The 23,224-nt window shown below is 41.4% G+C and overlaps 1 protein-coding gene across 2 annotated transcripts in view; it reads right to left on the bottom strand.

Annotated features, from left to right (window-relative positions):
* The window catches only part of BMPER (BMP binding endothelial regulator), a 321,921-nt gene that overhangs the window by 268,613 nt on the left and 30,084 nt on the right, over positions 1-23,224 (bottom strand). For both annotated transcript variants that reach the window (XM_068550034.1, XM_068550033.1), the window contains exon 3: positions 21,840-21,939. In XM_068550034.1, coding sequence (XP_068406135.1) covers positions 21,840-21,939 — 100 coding nt within the window. The remainder of the gene's footprint in view (positions 1-21,839; positions 21,940-23,224) is intronic.

The following is a 23,224-nucleotide window of genomic DNA, read 5'->3' as shown; positions in this document are numbered from 1 at the left end:
AACAATAGAAAAAGAAGTGGTGGAAAGCTATTTAACCTAATTTTTGATGCTTTTGTGAATAAAATCCTACATACACAGAAATATCAGATGAGTACAGGTGACTTGTAAATTCAACTCACTTCACCAGTATAAAGGAACACACAAGCTCCATGTGACTTACTTGGGTTTCTAACCTATGTGTTTATTGAGGACTATAAAGTGATGAAACTGTGGCTCACAGGACCAGTCTCATGACTTTACAGTACTGTAATACATACAATATCTGGCATTGATGTTAAGGTAATAGAACAGATTCTATAAGCCAGAAATAAATTAGGCTTCTATTCGATAAAACATGCTTTCAAACTTTTAATATAATTAATTCAATAAAGGAAATATGCAATGCATTAAGGACAAAAATGCTTGCAACAACTTTTTAATATGAGCCACATCACCCATCATCCCTGCATTTGATCTGGTCTTACCATAAATACTTCTTAATTTAGGAGTGCTCCTACCTCTAGGCTGAATCAGTATTGCAGCAGCCATACTACCCCCAGCACCCCATTGTCAAATAGCCAACACCCATTGCTTCTCACCAGGCAAAGAAGAAAGAGCTATGTTGAGCTCATACTGAGCAAAAACAGAAAAAGAAGAAAAACCTGGAGAGACTGTCCTGTGAAGCCATAAGCTTGGTTCTCCAATGTGGGCAGGAAAATGTCACTAGAAGTCATTTCCAAAGATGAATTCCAGGGACTTCCCTGGTGGCGCAGTGGTTAAGAATACGCCTGCCAATGCAGGGGACACGGGTTCAAGCCCTGGTCCGGGAAGATCCCACATGCCGCGGAGCACCTAAGCCCCTGCTCCACAACTACTGAGCCCGTGAGCCACAACTACTGAAGCCTGCATGCCCAGAGCCCATGCTCCGCAACAAGAGAAGCCACCACAATGAGAAGCCTGTGCACCGCAACGAAGAGTAGCCCCCGCTCGCTGCAACTAGACAAAGCCTGCGCGCAGCAACGAAGACCCAACGCATATAATATATATGTATATGTATAGCTGATTCACTTTGTTATAAAGCAGAAACTAACACACCATTGTAAAGCAATTATACTCCAATAAAGATGTTAAAAAAAAAGATGCAACGCAGCCAAAAATAAATTTATTTTTTTAAAAAAGATGAATTCCAAAAATATTTTCAGAAATATTATGTAAATAACCCTCCAACAGAAGAAAAGGAGAAAATTTAAATCACTGCATAATTATTTTAGGTGAGGCATTGTACTTGGAATTTTCACATGTAATTTAATTTTATTTTTATAAAAAGCACTCTAGGGCAGAAAACACTTTACCCCTAGTTTTTAAAATGAGGATCTAAGATTCAGAAAAGCTAAACTACTCTGCCCAGGTCACACACCCACTCTTTTTATCTTACTCTAAAATCCACATTCCATTCATTCACTGGGTCCTGCCAGGCGCATGGGAGAAGCTCAGAAAGTAGTAGCTTCCAAAACAAAAAGAGTAGAAATGATGTCCCTGGGGAGGATAACGTGCTGCCTTTCACTTGCTAACTTACATGATACTTTAACATCATGTTCCAGTGATGTCTTAAAACCAGTATTATAAAGTAAAATGCAGCTTTTGCAGCTGAAGAGGCAAGACCCGATTCTATGGATTTACATTTACTCTGTTCTAAATGCCTTTACCTTCGGCTATGAACCATGCTATGCCTCAGGCCTTCTGACATCATGAAGCAACAAATAACGAGGGATCAAAAGATCAAATTCAAACATCTCAGGTTAGAGTCACGCATTTTTCAAAACAGGAACATGTTTCACAGTATGGGGTGCACAGGAGCAGCTTAAGAAAATAAAATTTATTTGAAGACAGCAAAACAACCAACAATCTCATAGGATAAATTATGGCAGCCACAGATAAGAAATCACAAATGGAATCCTCAGTTTCCTGAACGTAATTTCAAAGACATCAGTGAAAATCTCTTTGACGAGCATAAAGAAGAAAGGAAAATATATACAACACACATACAAAAATGCCATTTGCGTGACTAATGTAGTGCCCTGCATCATTTTTACACTTTGGGAAGCATACCACACAGATGCAACCTTTATGGTTCATTAGATAGGATGTTTAGGGCTCCCTGTAAAAAAAATTGTCAGATCTTACCACCTCCCTTTTTCTCTTTTATATTTTGAAATAATTATAGATTCACAGGAAGGTACAAAAAATATACAGGGAGGTTCCACATACCCTTCACCCAGCCTCCCCCAGTGTTAACATCTTGCATGACCATAGTACAATATCAGAATCAGGAAACACATTGGTTGACACTGGTGTGGTCCACTGAGCTCCATTCAGATTTTACGGATTTTACATGCACTCATTTGTGTGTGTGTGTTTGTGTGTGTGTGTGTGTGTAGTTCTATTCAGTTGAATAACACGTTTAAATTTGTGTAACCAATCAATTTACAGAAGTGTACTATCACCACAAGGCCCTCTCAAGCTATTCATTTATAACTACACTCACTCCACTTACAGCTTCCATCTCTAAGCCCTGACAACCACTAACTAGCTCTCCATCTGTGTAATTTTGTTATTCAAGAATTTTATATAAATGGAATCATACAGTATGTAGCCTTTTGAGATTGGCTCTTTTCTCTCAGAATAGTTCTTTTGAGATCCATCCAAGTAGTTGCATGGATCGATAGTTTGTTCCTTTTTATTGCTGAGTAGAATTCCATGGTATGGATGTACCCCAGTTTGTTTAAACACTCACCCACTGAAGGACATGTGGGTAGCTTCCAGTTTTTTGCCTATTACAAGTAAAGCTGCTGTGAACATTTGTGTACAGGATTTTGAGTGAACACGGGTTTTCATTTTACTGGGATAAATAGCCAAGAGTGTAATTGCTGAGTTATATGGTAAGTAAATATTTAGTTCTACAAGAAACTACCATACTGATTCCAGAGTGGCTGAACGATTTAACATTTTCACCAGCAATATACGAGATTTTCCACATCTTCACCAGTATTTGGTGTTATCATGCTATACATAATATATATATATATATATATTTTTTGCCATTTTGATAAGTGAGTAATGATATCACACTGGTTTTTATTTGCATTTTCCTGATGGCTAATGATGTTGAATATATTTTCATGAGCTTTATTGCCACCTGCATATACTATTTGATGAAATATCTCCAATTTTCTAATTAGATCTTTTCCTAATTAGATCTTTTGTTCTCTTCACAAGGTCTTCCACAAGGCAATTTTTTTTAATTTTGATGAAGTCCAATTTATCAATTTTTCCTTTTTATGGGAAGTGCTTTTGGTGTCAAATGTTAAAACTCTTTTTGCCCAACCCTAAATCTCAAAGATTTTCTCCTACATGCTTTTTATACACATTTCATAGTTTTACATTTCACATTTAAGTCCATGATCAATTTTCAGTTAATTTTTGTATAATCTATGAAGTTTATATCATGTTTCTTTTTTGCCTATTTTTGGTCTAATTCTTCCAGCACCATATGTTGGAAAGGTTAGCCTTCTTCCATTGAATTGCCTTGGCACCTTTGTCAAAAATCAGTTGGGCATACTTGTAGGAGTCTATTTCTGGGTTCTTAATCCTTTTCCATTGATCTTTGTGTCTATTCTTCCACCAACACCACACTGTCTTTATTACTGTAGCTACACTATAAGTCTTGAAATTGGGTAGACTGATCCTTCCCACTTTACTCTTGTTTTACAGAAATTGTTTTAGTTATTCTAGGTCCTTTGCCTTTTCATATAAATTTAAAAATAAGCTTCTCTATGTCTACCAAACCAAACCCCTGCTGGGCATACCCCTTTTTATACCATTTGAGAAGTACTTACATGGGAAAATCAGGCTTGATGCACCCATCATCCAGGAGCCTCTCCCGCTGCAGGATGAAGCCTGCCGATGTTTGCCTAGTACATTTTTGGGAAGCATTTGTCAAAGAGCAGTCCAAGGACGAAGGGCATCCCTAGGGGGCTTGTTGAAATGTAGATTTCTACAGCCCATCTTTTTCCTCTTATCTGCCACCTCCTTTACCTGAGCTCTTTTCTAAAAAGTTTGAGCTAAGCCTCCTTTGCTTTGGGATAATTTTAGAACTGTGTGGCCAGCAGAAAGGGTCCCTGATTAAACAGCCCAGCATATATGCAGAGTCTTCTGGGAGGTTGTGCGTGGCCTGCCCTGATCTGCAGGCCATGAAATCAGAGGGAGGTCTTTGTTACATCGAATTGTGGGTAGGTAAGGGCATTAAAGATAAAAATTCACCCTCTCTAAAATGGGAAAAAATGGAAAAAGACATTAACCTGTGGACAGAAGCTGTAGAAGATACAGCCAAATATCCAACAAGAAATGCAGTCGCTCATGAGTGTGATCGTACCTGGAGAGGGATGAGGAGAAATCTCCACCAACAGATGAGCCTCCAACTCAACCAATATGAATCTGACATAGAGGCAGGTAATGGGAGCTCTGTACTAGCAATCCTGCACTTCCTGAATCTGAGAGGAACCGTGGATTTCTGGATTTTAGCTCGTTAACAAAGGCTTATCTTAAAAATTGCATTTCTTTTATTAGTGATATTTGTTACAAAGAAGAAAAACACCAAACACATGGCATATAGTCAGCGATGTGCTGCTAATGTTTGACAACCAGCTCTACAGAAGAGAAAAGCCCCAATCTTTTAGTGTATTCCAATTTCCAACGTATAAACACTACCACCATGGTCAATTTCAAGCTACCAACATAATGGCACCAAGCACAGAGCTAGAAATATAAGCACTCCAGAACACCACTGTATACATAACTACTTATTTTAACATTAGAAATTATTGGGAGTCCCTCCCATCAAGCCTCTTAGATAGCCTCAACCACCAGAGGGCAGACAGCAGAAGCAAGAAAAACTACAATCCTGCAGCCTGTGGAACAAAAACCACATTCACAGAAAGATAGACAAGATGAAAAGGCAGAGGGCTATATACCAGATGAAGGAACAAGATAAAACCCCAGAAAAACAACTAAATGAAGTGGAGATAGGCAACCTGCCAGAAAAAGAATTCAGAATAATGATAGTGAAGATGATCCAGGACCTCAGAATAAGAATGGAGGCAAAGATCGAGAAGATGCGAGAAACGTTTAACAAAGACCTAGAAGAATTAAAGAACAAACAAACAGAGATGAGCAATACAATAACTGAAATGAAAACTACACTAGAAGGAATCAATAGCAGAATAACTGAGGCAGAAGAACAGATAAGTGACCTGGAAGATAGAAGTTATTGGGTCTGTGAAACTTTTTTTGTTCCTAACAGCAAGCCATGAACATTTGGCTAGAATTTAGGGTATTTTATTGGCATCAGAGGTCATGCTGTTTATTCTATATTACCTAGATAAAACACTTAAGAATACCAAGTCACATCTTTTCAGTGATGACATTATATCTCACTCTCCTCCTCCTAAACCTGGTATACACAAGCTCATAATTTAACCAGGGGAACATTCATTTCAGTGGCTTCCAAAATTGTTGATCATCAGAAACACCTGGGGGTTAGTTAAGACTATAGATTCCCAGTGGTAACAACCCAAATGTCCACTGATGGATGAATGGATAAACAAAATATGGTGTATATATACAATGGAATATTATTCAGTCATAAAAAGGAATGAAATTATGATACATGCTACAACATGAATGAACCTTGAAGACATTACATTAAGTTAAATAAACCAGACACAAAAGGACAAATATTATATGATTCCACTTATACAAGGTACCTAGAATAGGCAAATTCATAGAGACAGAAACTAGAATAGAGGTTACCAGGGGCCGCAGGGAAGGGAGAATGAGGAATTATTGCTTAATGGGTATACAGTTTCAGTTTGGGGTGATGAAAAAGTTCTAGAAATAGATAGTGGTGATGATTGCACAACAATGTGAATGCATTTAATGTCACCGAACTATACACTTTAAAACGGTAAATTTTATGTTTTGTGTATTTTACCACAATAATAAAAAAAAAAGGACACAGATGCCATTGGAAATTATGTTTCACTTGGTCTGGAGTGGGACTCAAGCATCTGAATATTTCACAAGCAGCCCTGGCAATTCTAAGGCACATTCAGGTTCAGGACCCCTGCATTTTACAGAAGAAACCAAGGCCTGGAAAGAAATAACTTAGTGAAGGTCAAGTAACTATAAGTGGCAGAGCAGGGAACTGATTCCAGATCTAATTCCAAGTCCAGACCCCTTTCACTTCATTCTTCAAATGACTGAGAGTCTTTACAACTATCCAATCCACAGGCCCCGAGGCACAGAAGCTCCCTGTCTAGATGCCTGAAAATATTACCCTGGCTTCTGCATTTAGCATTTCAGTGTGGTCTTGCCTCTAGAGCTTTGAAGTTGTTACCTTGCATTCAAAGCCTCATCAAGGTGGCCATCCCACAGTCTCCAGAACCCCAAATATCAAAAATTCCAAGTGTATTTTTAAATTTGATCCCTCTGCTGGTCTCAGGTATGGCTCAGAGAATGCCCAGACACTCTCAGGTAGTCAGAGGGTTGCCTCATGTGTTAAACATCGGCTGGTCGATGCCCAAGCATGTCTGCAGATAAACATCTTGAGCCCTTTAACCACCAAGCTACTGGAAACATAATTAGATGGCTCTGGTATAAATAAGCCCACCTGAGTGGAGGAGGCAATCAAGTTCACAAAAATACCAATGTATTTTGTTCACGTTCATTATCACATCAGTCCTAGTAAATGTCAGCCTCTCTAGCAGATAGATTTCTACGGCAAATACACATTAGTTCTCAAGGTGAGATACCTGTCAAAAAGAGAACCTAAGGGACTTCCTTGGTGGCACAGTGGTTAAGACTCCATGCTCCCAATGCAGGGGGCCTAGGTTCTATCCCTGGCCAGGGAACTAGATCCCACATGCATGCCACAACTAAGAGTTCACATGCCACAACTAAGGAGCCCACAAGCCACAACTAAAGGAGCCCACCTGCTGCAACTAAGACCCAGCTCAACCAAATAAATTAATTAAATTAATTAATTTTTAAAAAAGAGAGAACCTAAAACATTTGATCCTAAACACAAATTGTGCCAACTTCTAAGCAGACTGAAAGAGAGTGTTCTCTGATCAAAGCCTGATAAGAATAGTTATAATTGTAGCATGATGGTCATCTTAAAAACAATCAGTAGCATGCGTGAACATTCATGCATCTTCATAAAAAGATATGTGTCACAAATACAGACATACTTTCAACTTTGCAGTTGCCAAACTCAAGCAGCAAATCAAAGAGACCCTAAACAGACGTTGGGGGCTTTTGTTTCAAACCACTTCTTTCCTGTAGTTTTTGATGAATCATTCCAACTTTCCACTTGGAATACCTAGCTTTATTTTCACAGTTTGATAGCCTCCAGGAAACAATGCTTAACAGAAGCCTCAGAGGAGATAAGAATGTTGGGTTTTTTTGTAATGAATTTATTTATTTATTTTTGGCTGTGTTGGGTCTCCATTGCGCACGGGCTTTCTCTAGTTGTGGCGAGGGGGCTACTCTTCGTTGCGGTGCACGGGCTTCTCATTGCAGTGGCTTTTCTTGTTGCGGAGCATGGGCTCTAGGTGCGCGGGCTTCAGTAGTTGTGGCGCACAGGCTAAGTTGCTCCATGGCATGTGGGATCTTCCCAGACAAGGGATCGAACCCGTGTCCCCTGCATTGGCAGGCGGATTCTTAACCACTGAGCCATCAGGAAAGTCCCGAGATAAGAATGTTTTGATTTTAAGACATTTCGAGATGATAAGCATCACCGTGATTTCATTCCTGTAGTGAAATGTCAGACAGGAGTGGGGGAAAATCATTTTAAAGTGTAGAGCGGTTTGCTCTCCATGGTGGGCAAGTTAGAAGCAGTAACAGAGTAGTTTTCAGAGCAGCTGTAGAAAACTTGAAGCCCAATTAGAAGTGTGTTTTATATGATATTATAAAATGAAGCACATAATCATACCAAAATGACGGTAACTAGGAAATCTGAAGCCATAATTGCATATTATTTGGTACCGCTGCACAATACAGTTAAAGATCTACTAAAAATTGCATTAAGGTTATCACTAAGTCTATGAGTACTGAAATATACTACAGCCACTACCACATGAAAATACACTTAGGCTATGGTGATTTTAAGGATTTTTTTAAACCTCTATGGAATTCAGTGAAGAAACAGTAAAGTGACAGGAGCTTGGGAATGGTTTATAGACAACCAGCCATTTTTCAGCCCTACGTATCCATTTTTATTCTCTCCCTATAATTCTCATTCAACTCTTTTTAAGTTCTGCTGAATTCCAAAAAAGGACTTAAGATGTATATGGCTCAACAGTATACTTAAGATGTATATGGCTCAATATACTAAATATGCAGTTGATTTCAAGAGACATGTACTAAACCAGGAAGACTGGAATTTGGTTCCAATTTTCCTCTCTTCCTCACCTTTTTCCAACATGTATTCAACTACCGTGTGCCAGGCACAGTGATTGTGGCTGAGAACACTATGGTCCCTGCCCTCACAAAACCTCTAGTTTAGTGGGAGTTACAGAAAATGAAAACACTAAATCACAGTTGTGCTTAGTGTTAAGAAGGAGAGATACTTAATTCCATGGCAAGTGGCCATGGAGGCCAGGAAGTGATGCCTAAAGTGAAAGCTGAAGAAAGGGTAAAAGTCAACTAGATGCCATAGGGTGGAAAAGCAGCCAGGAAGAGCGAGCAGTATGTACAAAGCTCCATGACCAGAAGAAGGCACAGAACACTGAGAGAAACAAAATAAAGTCTCCTAACCGCAGGAGTCCAGAACAAGGGAGGCTAGAGAGGTAAGCAGGAGCCAGACATTACAGGGAGGAAAGGGAACAGCCAAGGGTGAGCACTTGCTAGCACTTGTTGTGTGCAGGATCCATAAGGTATATTCTAGGTCTAAGTGCCATTCTTGATAGATGCTTCTACCTGCCATGCATACCAGAGATGCTCTGACTGTGGTTGGTAGATTCTAAGGTGATCCTCAGGACTTCCACTCCCTGATACCTCCACCTTGTGTAATCCCCAGCCCTTGAGTGTGGGCAAGACTTGTGGATGTGATGGATGTCACTACCATGATTAGGTTATACAAAGATGAAGCGATTTTACAGGTGTAATTAAGATCCCTAATCAATTTCACTTTGAGTCATTAAAGAGGGAAATTTTCCTGAGTGGGCCTGACCTAATAAGTGAGCCCTTAAAAAGAGTCCATAGGGCAGAGAGACACTCTCCTGTTAGCCTTGAAGAAGTAAGCCATTCTACAGCTACAAAGAATTGAATTCTAACAACACGAGCTTAGAAGATGACCTTGAGCCTCAGATGAAACCGCAGCCCTGGCTGACCTTGACTGCAGCCTTGTGAGACCCAGCTAAGCCATGCCCAGAATCCTAACACATGGAAACTATGCGATAATAAATGACTGTTATTTTAGGTCACTAAGTTTGATGACAAACTTGTTATGCATCAATAGAAAATAAATAGACTGGACATTGGTAGCTGAAGGAAGCTCTGTCAGGCTGGTAGCCATTGAAGAGGATTCCCATGTTTTTTATATGGATGCCAGGTCCACAGCTGATTGCAACACTTCGCATATGATATGACAAGAGACCAGGACCACCATTCTCCTCTGTCACAATGAGGAACATTCTCAACTTGCCCACTTCAGAAAAGTAAAAACTGATGCACCCCAAGTCAGCAGCTAGCCTCGGAAATCTAATCTTCTAACTTAAAGGCAATCACAAACTCTTCACTTAAACTGTCTTCCAAAATCCCATGGAGTCTAAAACACTGAGGCTGTTAATAGAAGGACTGAAGCAAATTTGACAGAGAAAGCAGATCTCTCTTTTAAGTTTTCTTACTAGTTTTAACAACAAAAACAGGTTTTGTAAAGTATGATTTTACTGTTAACAAGATCTTTTCAAACAAATAGGGTCTTTTTTTAATTTAAATGCCAAAATAGCCTGGTTTATATTATAGGAAACCAATGTATGAAATATAACATTTTATATATCTTTTTTCAGTTAGAGAAAAGGAGGGAGGAAAACAAATCCCTCAAGTTATTGTTTTTTTCTCGTCTTTAAAAACATATTAACGAACTCCACTCAAATTTGGGGGGCTGAATAGGTAAAACTAGTTATACTGTTAAAGGTTAAAATAGTTATAGCCTACAATATACACGCAGGCATCTCATAATCTAACAACTTCAAGAAACACGTCAAGAATTCTCCTAAGCTCAAAATCATGGTAAAAATAACAGTGGCACTGGAATTGAGTAGCTCCGTGATGGGAATGTTTTTCAGAGTAATGTAATTTCCTAAGATGTTTTAAGTGATAGGTCAGAATCTCAGCATTAAAGCAGCTAGGAGTAAAGCTGCTGGAGACTGCTTTCTGTATGCATAGACTGACTCTGGAAGGATTCTCACAAATCCAGTAAATGGTTATCTCCAGGAAAGGGTACAAGGTTGCTAGGGTCGAGAATAGGAAGAAGCCTTACTTTTACTATAGATGTTTTTGTGTATTTTTTAAATAAATTTATTTATTTATTTACTTTTGGCCGCGTTGGGTCTTCGTTGCTGCATGCAGGCTTTCTCTAGTTGCGGCGAGCGGGGGCTACTCTTCATTGTGGTTCGCGGGCTTCTCACTGCGGTGGCTTCTCTTGTTGTGGAGCACAGGCTGTAGGCGCGCAGGCTCAGTAGTTGTGGCTCGTGGGCTCTAGAGCGCAGGCTCAGTAGTTGTGGCGCATGGGCTTGGTTGCTCCGTGGCATGTGGGACCTTCCCGGACCAGGGCTCGAACCCATGTCCCCTGCATTGGCAGGTGGATTCTTAACCACTGTGCCACCAGGGAAGTCCCTTTTGTGTATTTTTAATTGTATGAATGCATTATCTATCAAAAATATTTTATGAAACCAGGCATAAACATACATACTCACAAAAGAGTAAAGCTCATATGAATTGTCTCCCTGGGGCACTGCAGTACAGTCATGGATACTGAAGAGGAAAAGAGAGTAATTTTAGGGGTTCCCCAAAAAAGTCAATTAGTAAGAAAAGCCACCTCCTCCTAAGCCACATGTTGTTTCCAATACCTCCACAAAGCTTCTTTGCCCATGTACTTCCTCGGAAATTGCTGGTCCACCCACAGTATAAAAGTCCATGGAGGGAGAAGGGGTATAACACAGATGAAACTGATGCAGGCAAAACTGATGCCAGTGTCTCTCTCACTCCTTCATCTCTGGAGCCCTCCTAATTCTCCAGGTCTTTCCTCCCTCCTTCTTATCTCATAGGCAGTGTATGTGTTACCAGGCAGAAGAATGGAGCATTTGGAGTCTGAGCCCTGCTACCTCTGAGCAACTGTGGGATCTTGAAAAACATCACTTCCCGTCTCTAAGCATCTCTGTTTCCCCATCTGTTAAATCAGAACAATAATAACCACCACCTCAGGGGTGATATAACATTATCTATGAAAACCTAAAGACTGGGGTTTGTCTATTCCAAAATATTCTCTAAATCTAGTTCACAGTACAGTTTAAATGACTGGTAGAGTATTAACCTTAAGGCAGGTCATTCCTTATTTGGGATGTGAAACCTGGGACAAACTGCATCCGGGTCAATCATACATAATAACTACCAGAGATTTTGGTGATGTCTAAAAGGAAGGAAAACAGAGGTTGGGGAAAGAGCTGCTCTTTTGTTTGGGCAGCAGACAATGCACGGTTATAATTGCTAAAAGAAATCTGGTTAAAAGCAAACAACCAGATTGACACATGCATGGAAAAACTCACGGTTATTCCATCTTAAACCGTGTAAACAACAGGACAATTTATTCTGTCAACATAGGGAGTGTAGTTTTGTTTTGTTTTTTTAATTAATTAATTTATTTATTTATTTATTTTTGCTGTGTTGGGTCTTCGTTTCTGTGCGAGGGCTTTCTCTAGTTGTGGCAAGCGGGGGCCACTCTTCATCGCGGTGCGCGGGCCTCTCACTATCGCGGCCTCTCTTGTTGCGGAGCACAGGTTCCAGACGCGCAGGCTCAGTAGTTGTGGCTCACGGGCCTAGTTGCTCCGCGGCATGTGGGGTCTTCCCAGACCAGGGCTCGAACCCGTAGTCCCCTGCATTGGCAGGCAGATTCTCAACCACTGTGCCACCAGGGAAGCCCTGTAGTTATTTTTTTTTTAAGTTTTTTTAAATGCTCATTCCTATATATGGTAATCGGCTGGCTCCCTACAAAACAGCCACATAGCAATATTCTGAAAGGCATTGTCATCTTCCAAGTCATTCTCGAAGCAAAAGGAGAAGCGGCTCCTGATTTGTGACCTTGTACTGCTTTAAAGGCAAGCTATAATTAATAATACTCAATCTTTTACCATTATTCATAGCTCTATTTTACTTTGGTCAGCACTTGGTCTCTATAAATGAGCCCAATCCCCTTAAAATTCTCCATGCATGTTTTGCTCCCTCATTATTTACCAGAACCTAGGATGGTTGTCCAGTTTTGGAAATCAGTGTGCAAATATTTATATTTTGCCTCTTTCCTTTCATTTTGAGACATCATAGGATCTTTTTAAATCAAATATAAAAATTAAACTATTAAACAACCCATGGGATCACAACCCATAGAAAAATGAGACAAGGCACAGAGAAATCAAAGACAAGAAAAGATTGTGGAATATAAATCCCACTTGATAAATGAAAGACTATTTTCTTGTATCTTTCATCAAAGTATTGTGGACAATTAATATTTTATGCTCTGTATGAAGAAAGAGGATGGAATTTGACCTATAAATGTTTGAAAAACACCTTATTTGTTTATTATCCACTAATAACAAACATATATTCAGATAACAAGTACATGATTGTTCATGAAAGAACCCCAAATTAAAGGGTGATTCTCAGTCCAAGTAAATACAGAAAAGCTGCCAAAGCCGTCTGTTTGACTCTCAATGATCTCATTTGTTTTCATCAAATAATATTGAGATTTTTCAAATTAGATTATCTTTTGCCCAGTTATTAGGCTATTTGGATTAAAATGTATGACAATTATTAGCATAAAATAATCTGAAAAGTACACTGAAACACTTGCTTGAGAAGAATAAGTTATAATTTACTTACTTTTTTGTTTGAAAGAATAATCTGGCTTCATAAAAGGTAAGAACAATTTGGTAAGCAGTGCCAGGTATCCCATAAATACCTGGCATGGGATCAGTAAATACTTGTTGAATGAATGAATGAATGGAACATATGAGCAATCTGATTGAAGCAAACAAGAACACAAATGTCTATACACACACACACACACAACCTTCCTAAAAATCCTTTTGGAAATATGAGTTTTCATATTTATGTCTCAGCAGATTTACTCTACTGCTTCCTTTTCAATACCAACATCTTCTTCAGAGGAAAATAAGCAGAAGTCATGATAGGATCCTTCATGCTTTTTTCTGACCCCCTTCACCCTCCCCTAAACAATCAACTAACAAAAACTTCAAAGCCCAGGAAATGGTGTTTTAACAAGTGCCCTAGGTGATCATGAGTGGTGGGCAATGCCTAAGAACTATTCCATGCCTTTGTGTGGATCATGACCTTCACCTGGGAGCTTCCCACAAACAGCTCTCTTCGGATGTGATGAACTCCTTCTTGATCACAAAAATGAGTTGCCTCTTCTGGAAAGCCTTCCCCAGCACACTCCCCTTGCCCTCTGCACTCTGGCACACCTTCCCTGGAGAACTTCCCCCACTGGATGGTATTGTTTTGTCCCTCCAGTAGAGCAAGCTCCTTGAGGGCTTGGATACCCTCTGGTTGATCTTTGCATCACTAACACCTTGGCAAATGAGTGATTTAAGTTCTCTGAGCCTTCGGTTTCCTCATATATAAAATGAGAAAGACAGAAATGCCCCTGCTGTTGTGAGGACTAAGTGGTGAGCATAAACCAGCTAACCCAGTATCCAGCACTGGGGGGAAACACATCCCTTTGGGACTACTATTATGAAGGTAACAGGTGAGGATAAAGGTTTTAAAATCAACCAGACGAGTCACACCTCACCACCCACAGGGCTTCAACAACACTAAGTGGAAAAGCAAATGCCACGGCTTTCTCAAAGGGTCAAAGCTCTTGGTAAATACAAGCAGGTTCCACTTTTCATCACACCAGAAGGTGACCAACATATAGAAGACCTTGTTTTCCTGTAGGAACAATATCATCACTGAGCCTGGCCTCAAAACAAAGAATAGGAATGATCCTTAAAGACCCATAGAGAATGAGCATAGTCTTTACGGATGTAATAAATATAAACTTCTGTAATTATTTAAAGGAATGAAATGAGACTCCACATAATTACAAATAAACTATGAACACTAATTACAAGTGTTCCCAAATATACATCAGTACACATAGAATATAGATATAAACATAAGCGTAAATTAATATGGGAATTTTAAATGGCCCAAATTTCTTAAGAGAATGTCCAAGAAAGAATGAGCTGATGATATGCCTTCTTCTCTCTGTGCTTTCCCCCTATTGGAAGTATCAAAACAAAAAGTAATAACTTCAGAGAGTCTTCAAATGCCTCAAATGTGAAGTATGTTTGATAACTGAGATGATGAAAATGAGGATGATGATATTTTCTCATTGAAAAATCATTCTTAGAAATAAGAGGCATGTAAAACAGTCCCCCTTTCTTCATCTAGCCTATATTCTAAACTTAGTTGATTCTGTTACTGCAGTTCAGTTCATTGGGCGAAATTTTGCAAAAATACCACCATTCAAGTCTTAATTTGTTGACAACTGTCGGTGCTTTCTATATTTCATTGAAAAACAAAAAAGAATTGCTGACCCTCAGTTAGGTTCTTTAAAAGGAACTTGATACCATTTCTCACAAAACCACAAAAAGGGGAGGAAAATATCCCTTGTAATATGGGAGAAACCCAGAACAGGAAAGAATTGGGATAGGAGTGTGCACGTGGCAGTCTCAAATAAAGAGTTGGCTATATGGGCAGTGTATGGGCAACATGGCTACATGCGCAAGTTTTTAAGGCAAAAGCAGCTGATTTGCCTAAATGTTGCTATGTGTAATACCAACTTCTCCTCTAGTCTATCATAATCTTTTAGGAAGAAAGGCTTGAAAACTCTCAAAGGAATAGGAAAGGAGACTAGCCTTGCCTCTTTTGGAGGCCGCTGAGTAAGGTCCATTACAAGTTAACTTGTGCACGCCTCTCCCCACAGCACTTTGATTTCCAGGTCTGTCTTTGAGCATCAGACACACAGGGGCACAACAAGAATGGCAAGTTGGTTCCCCGTAGCTTGGCATAAAACTGAAAGTCTAAACGTCTATCAACAGGGAGATGTTAAATAAATTATTGTACGTCTGTGCTATGGGATCCACACAACTAAAAAGCATGAACTGGCATGGGAAAATTCCTAAATCATATTACTGTAGAGATATTTTTAAAAAGCAAACTGTGAAAGAAAAATTACTATTTAATTTCATTTATGTAAAAATAAAACCACACATACAAAATTACATATATATATAAATGTGTGTATATGTAATAAACTGGAAAAGGTCTGGGAAAGACACAATAAATTGATAACAGTTGTTATTTCTGAAAAGAGTGGGTTTTTGTAGCTCAGAAAAGACTTTACTCCCTTGTTTAAATTTTTAGTATGATAATGTATTGATGTAGTAGTGAGATAGCTACTACATCAATAGTTAAAATTAAAAATAAAGTTAAAATTGAAAATAATTATGCTAAGGAAGGGAAAGAGGAAGAGAAAGAAGTTGGAAAAGAAAAAAAAAGTTTCAGCAAATGATGGGAGGTCCTTTGCCAGTTCTTGGGGCTCAAGTCCCACCACCCTCCCCGCCGTTTATTTACACAACTGAATAACTAGGAAGAGTTTTGATAACCATTCACCAGCACTTCAACATTTGAGTTACATTTTCTTGGTCATTATCTACTTTTCTTTCTTTCGTATACCATCATTCTAATGATTAAAAAAATTTCAAAATAGCAGGACAGCAAAGGATCACAGCCTCACAGCTACGAGGGGCAAAGAGATTTCACCCCAAAGATGCACTGACCAGGGCAGATATCGACCAAGAGCCTCTCACAGATGTGCTTCTCATTCCTTCATCAGAAAGACCCACCTTCTCTCTTCCTTTCCTTTCTTTACCTGGTAGCAGTGGTTCTCAAGCCTCAGCCCCCATGAGAGTCCCGGTGGTGACCTGAAAATGTAGACTCATGGGACCGGGGGCAGAGCTTGTGATACAGCAGGCCTGCAAGCCTAATGATGAGACCAGTCTGTCCCCCATCGCTGTCATTTACTACCTCTGTCGCCTTGGGGCTCTCAGTGCCACCACTTCATGTGTAAAACGGGGCTATGATAGTACCTCCCTCAGTAGGCTGTGAGGATCCAGTGCCTGACTCTGCATAAGGACTATATATACGTTCGAGCCCCTGCAATTTTGATGAAGATGATTAGGATCTCAGTTACTACTGTTATTGGGCAAGGCCCAGGAAGCTGCATTATCATAGGTAAGTCTTTGGTCCACTGCATTTTGAGAAACACTGCTTACACTCACAATTCCCTCAGGTAAGAGGAAGAACAAACAACCACAAACAATACTCCAGGGAAACTCAAAGCAACTAGCTTGGACTACTGCTGCATCCAGTTAGCAATACTAGATTTCCCCTTCCCGTGTGCCTGCTGATGGTAGAAAGGTTTTCTAGAAGGGGAGTCTTTGCTGGGAAGCCTGGTAGGCCCAGGCCCTTCACCCATTCTGCCAGGTTAGGTACCTGCTGTGCTCACCTTTACAAGAGGGCGGATCTGTCTGGTGACCAGCTTTAAAAACAGCATAAGGTGGTACCTCTGAATGCAAATGACTTTCAAAATACAGGAGAATTAAGTCCATCAGCTCTCCATTCACCATGCGTTAACTAGCCGGAGGGGCTTTGAGGTCCCTTCAACGCCCTGAATCCGCTTCCTGGACCCGCCCCGGAAGCAGAGGAGGGGCCTCGGGTCCGGAGGCCGGAAGCCCTGGAGGGAGGAGCCCTGGAGGGAGGAGCCCCGGAGTCGCGGGCGGAAGTCGGTGTGGCCCCGGTTGATGTCCTGCATCTCCCCTCCCCTCTCCTCCTACCGGTTGGCGCTGGTCGCTGCCAGCGCGGCACGGGGTCCCCGAGAGTAAGAGCAGCGGTGGCTGTGGATCGGGAGCGCCCGCAGGTATTCCAGGCCCTTCCCCTGCCAGGCACAGAGCCCCAGGTCTGTAGGAACAGGGTGCGAGTCCTGGCTAACCATTGCAAACTTTTTGTGACTTAGTGCAAATCGTTAAGTCAGTTCCTCATCTGTAAAATGGGCTTCGTATTACAGATTTAGCACAAATAAATGTATGTGCGTCGACCGCAAAAAAAACAAACAAAAAAAATTGACCCTGAGATAATCTTGCCTGGACATCATTCTGCTCTAAAATAAAGTATTATCAACAAACTCATTACTACGACTCCTCACGCAATCATTCTAAGTAAAAGTTAAAACCGCCAGTGTTAGCACTGACCACGCCCGTTGGAAGAGGGCTTACGAGAAGCACAGCTGCCGCGGTTGTCTCAGTATCTGCTCCACACTGAGGATTTGCTGCTGTTCTTGTTCCACTGCGTGATCAGAGGACACGAGATGGGGAGGAGAGGTTTACCCAGATTCCTTGGGAGGCCAAATCCAGAGTGGTTTCTGGGTTCACACCAAGATCTCCTCTCTACCCAGGCAATGCTCTTGATCCTCCCTTTTTGGTCGTTATTCCTTTACTGCACGTGTTCTTTGGTTTCAGCTTCTTGTACTTACCCTTGCCCAATGCTAAAATCCAGGGTATAACCTAAATGCCCAGGAATGGAGAAATGACCCAATGAATGTTGGTACATTCCCACGCAGATTCTTATGTGCCCATTAAGGACAGTATTTCCAAACAAGTTGCGAAGATGTTATGCCCTGATGTTAAGTGGGAGAAGAAAAAAAAAAAAGCAAAAAAACCCAGAAATAACACAATTCGATAGTAAGATATCAACTAGGTAAACACTTCGACGTGGGAAAAAAATACAGAAAACATATATCAAATATTAACTGTTGTTACTTCTGGGTGGTGGGATTATGAGTAATTTATTTTCTGCTTTTCCACAGTTTAGCCTATTTTTAAAAGCTTCTTCTATGAGCATATGTAACTATTCTAATCAGAAAAACATAAATAAACCAGTGCAAATACAACTGTGTCCCTTAAAACCCAGGAGACAAAAACTGTATTATGGAGTGGAAATAGAGAAAATGAAGGGGGGCATCTTAAGAGCCCCCTCTACAGCCTGACAAGTCAGCACTTTTCAGGAGTCTCTCTCAGGAAGGTCCACCTCAGGGCAGGCTGGGGATTCTGATCTCCCCCAAAAGGCCTGGACTTTACTGTCAGAAAGAGAACTCAGGGCGCTGAATTCACTGGTCTATTCTTGGGTCCAGTTTAATTTGAAGAGACTTTATCATCTTTTTTAATTTTATTTATTTATTTATTTATTTCTTCTTGGCTGTGTTGGGTCTTCGTTTCTGTGCAAGGGCTTTCTCTAGTTGCAGCGAGCGGGGGCCACTCTTCATCGCGGTGCGCGGGCCTCTCACTATCGCGGCCTCTCTTGTTGCGGAGCACAGGCTCCAGACGCGCAGGCTCAGTAGTTGTGGCTCACAGGCCCAGTTGCTCCGCGGCATGTGGGATCTTCCCAGACCAGGGCTCGAACCCATGTCCCCTGCATTGGCAGGCAGATTCTCAACCACTGCACCACCAGGGAAGCCCGAGACTTTATCATCTTAAGCTCAAAAAGAATACTCATGAAATGTATTTGTCACAAGTATCCCTTTCCCTTGGAAGGTTAGGATGATCAAAGGAAAGAATGATGATAAAGGAAACAGCAGGACAAGAAGGCAAGTAGGTTACACACTACAGCAACCCAAAGTGCCCTCCTGTGCTACGGTTAACGGGAAATGAACCTAATGCCTTGGGCATGGTTCCTTCACACATTCTGCTTCCACCCTGTAGCATCCAACTCATCTCTCACTGGCGAGGCAGCCTTGCAAGATGAAGATGGCAAATCAGCCGTTAAAAAAATAAAGAATTAAATAGAAGAGGTTCTTTAAGGTGAATCAACGATAACTTAGACACACATTGGCTCAGTAATGTATTCTTTTCTTTCTTTTTTTATTTTATTTATTTATTTATTTTGGCTGCATCGGGTCTTAGTTGCGGCACGTGGGATCTTTGGTGAGGCATGCGGGATCTTCTGTTGCAGTGCGTGGGCTTCTCTCTAGTTGTGGCGTGCAGGGTTTTTGTTGTTGTTGTTGTTGTTTACTCTCTCTAGTTGTGGCCCGCAGACTCCAGGGCACGTGGGCACTGTAGTTTGCGGCACATGGGCTCTCTCGTTGAAGCAGGCAAGCTCAGTAGTCGTGGTGCTAAGGTTTAGTTGCCCCGAGGCACGTGGGATCTTAGTTCCCCCACCAGGGATCGAACCCACGTCCACTGCACTGGAAGCCGGATTCTTTACCACTGGACCACCAGGGAAGTCCCAGTAATGTATTCTTAATTGGAATTACTTTATCTGACCATCAGCTTGGGAGACTCCTAAGAAATTACTATTTCAGGTCTTGCATCAATAGCTCTCAGAAGTCACGTGAGTAAAACATCTGCCTCCCAACTCCGTAGGAAAGAGATGAGAAGTAAATGGCTGATTTCTCCTGCTCCAAAAGGCTTCAGAAGACGCATTTTTATAGTCAAGTCCATCAGGTATTTACAGAGCACCTACTATATTTATATTAACCGAGAAATGTTTGCATGCCAGGCACTTTGCTAAACACATTGACTGTGTCTCGCCATTAGCTCCCTCCGACACAATTATTATCCTCATTTAACAGGAGAGGGAACTGGGGTAGAAAGAGGTTCCATGTCTCTACCTGCTCAAGTGAAAACCTTGGGGTATTAGTTTCTCAGGCTGCTGTGACAAATTACCACCAGCTTGGAGGCTTAAGACAACAGAAATGTATTCTCTCACAGTTCTGGAAAGTAGAAGTCCAAAATCAAGGTGTTGGCAGGGCCATGCTCCATCTGAAGCTTCTAGGGAAGACCCCTCCTGGCCTTTTCCCAGCTCCTGGTAACACGAGGCATTCCTTGGCTTGGGGCAACACAACTCCAACCGCTGCCTCTTATTTATTTATTTATTTATTTATAGACTTAAACATTATAGTTTAAGTCTATAAATAGTAACTATAATAACTATAGTTACTCACAAACAACTTGGCATTAATCCTTGACGTGTGGATTTCATATAATAGTGTGCGTTGTAAAGTTCAAAGTCCTCCTTGAGTGTAGAGACTTGTGGGTTGTCACTAGAAATGGCGCTTTAGTTTACTTGGTTTCTATGGAGCTCCTTTTGAGAGCTCTACAGAAGGGAGCCTCCCCTTTGCAGCTCCAAAAAAGGATATTCTTCTGTGGGGGTAGAAATCACCTGGTCAAGATCTCTTTCAGAGGTTCCCACCCAGGCTGCACATTAAATCTCCCGGGAACTTCTTCAAAAGACAGATGCCTTAGCCCCCCTCCCCAGGGCAAGTGAATCTGAATCTCAGCAACAGAGCCCAGGCGTCTATACCTGCCCCTCTTGTTACACAGCCACGTTCTCTGTGTGTCTCTGTCTGCTCTTCATATAAAGACACCAGTCATATTGGATTTGCAGCCACCCTAATCTGGTATGACCTTATCTTAACTAATTACATCTCCAAAGATCCCATTTCCAATTAAGGTCACATTCTGAGGTTCCTAATGGACATGAACTTTTGGGGAACACTCTGCAACCCAGGATGCATCTTCAGGGTGAGAAATCTCTTTGCAACCCAGGACTGTTGGATTTGGACTTGGCAGTGTGACTCCGGAGCCCACATCCTGAACCACTGTGCTCATTTTGACCTCTGGGGGACCACACTGCATACACTGACATATACTAGGTGACATCAGAGCGTGACCTGGCTCCTGTCCTGAGGAGCTGAGGATCTACTGAACACAAACAAGACAATGAAAAAGCACATCACTGAAGTATCTGTGTGAACTTCTGGATGCCATGGAAACTTAACCAGGAGAGTGACGGATGAGGGCTGGGGGACCTTGAGCACAGGCAGCATCTGGGCAGGTTGGAGGAAAGACCTGAGCTAAGGCAGAGGCAACCTAGAACAGTGTGTTTGAGAGAGACAGGCGCGCCGGAGGGCCACAGGAGATGGGGGTGGAGTAACGGCGTTTTAGAGATGCTTCAAAGACAAAGGGAAGGACTTAGATTTAATTTGGAAGGAAAGAAAAAACTTTAATAGGGACCAAAATGATAAAAATTGGTCTGAAAGACTCCTCTGGCAGAGCTGGGCAGGGCGAGCGTAGAGCCTGGAAAAACTGAGTGTTGAAACTTCGTGACAGAACAGGCTTGCGTGCGTGTGTACCAACCTGCAGAGGCATCATGTTTACATCTCTTCTGTGGCATTTTAACAACTTGCCTCAGAAAATAAACCAACGATGCAGATGCTCACCATACTTTCATCCCCTACTAGGAGGACCGCCCTTACTACCTACCCCCCAACACTCACACACACAGCAGCTTCCCTCCCAACACCCACTTGCACCCCAGCCAAGAGCTGAGTGAAGAGAAAGGTGAGAGAAAGAGAAATTAAAATGCCTGCAGGAACAGCCAAAACAGGCAGCCAAGACATAAATTACCTTTGCACCGCTCGCAACAGGCTCCCCTCTGCTTGATGGCGAGGGCACAGTCTCTCGACAGCACTGGGCACTTCTCTCTCTTACAGGTCACTTCCTTGTTCTAGGCAAAAAGGACAAGAAACATTTGAAATCAACTTCAAAACAGAATCCCCAGAATTCTAGCACATGGCTGAGGTTTTCCTAGCTTCTCTCTTCCTATCTTGCCTTCATCCTGGCGAGAAAACTCTGTGATAGCAAATGAGATTTTGCTCTTTCTGGAACAAAAATATCCTTCCAGGAATAGATTGAGATTAGGGGCAGATGAAAGGGGATGAAAAGTCCCTTCTTTACCAGCCAATTTAACCTAGATAACTGAACTCCGAGAGAGAGAGGCTTTCTCCCGCCCTGCTCTAAGGTTTCTTTTCAGTACACACTATAGAAATGATAATATTTGTGTAAATCATATTTTGCCCATTGGGCTACCTGGGCCAGGACTGCATCGTGAGAACAAAAATATTTGCACACGGCCGTCCAACAATCCTTAATAGCAGAGTGAATTAAAATGCAGCAATCTAAAGTTCCAACTCAAATAATGACAAAGTTGAGTATTGAATCGGCTCAGTAAGAGAAAAAATAATATTCCCTATGCCAAGCAGAGACACAGGAGTCAGTGTTTTATAGCTGTGGGACAGCTGCATTATATTAGCACTTATGCTAATGACAGTGTGGTGAGCATTTGCATCTTTGGTTTTATCCTGAAAAGTTAGCTGTTAAAATGACCTCAAGAAGATCCAAATATGATGCATATACCTGTTTGGAGAACAGGATGCACATGGACCAAAAATACTATGTCACAACACTTCAACGAGATTGGAGCTGTAACAAGGGTCTACTAAATGCTAGGTGCTGTGGCTTTCATTCCTATTAAAATGCTGTGAGATAAGTATTATCATTATCTCTTGTTTATAAACAGGAAAACTGTTGTTCAGAGAAGGTCTATGACTTTTTCAAGATCATACAGCTTTGCAGTGGCAGAGGTGGATTTCAATATTGAGCTCACAAATGTGTACAATGCCCACACCCTATCCTGAGTTAAGGCTGGGATGACCACATTCATTGCCTGATTTAGGGAGAGATCAGAGAGGAGCAACTGACCAGCCCTCTGACCTCGAGATGAATTCAGAACCCTCCTGGAATATGTGCAGGAGAAATCCTGACTCAGCCCTGACAATGACCTTGGGAAGATTCACAAGTGTAACCAGTATGCTTCAATGTCAAGAGTAAGGAAGATCTCCCCATTTCTATTCCAGCACCAAGGAGGAGTGTGAGGGGGTGAGGGGTGTGAGAGTGTTTAAGTGTGTGTGTGTGTGTGTGTGTGTGTCTGTGTGTTGGGGACCTGGGGTCCA

This window comes from Eschrichtius robustus, chromosome 8 (genome assembly GCF_028021215.1).
Source record: "Eschrichtius robustus isolate mEscRob2 chromosome 8, mEscRob2.pri, whole genome shotgun sequence".
Classification (NCBI taxonomy): Eukaryota; Metazoa; Chordata; class Mammalia; order Artiodactyla; family Eschrichtiidae; genus Eschrichtius; species Eschrichtius robustus.
Note: the sequence above shows the minus strand (reverse complement) of the source record. Positions and strands in the feature narration are given on the sequence as shown.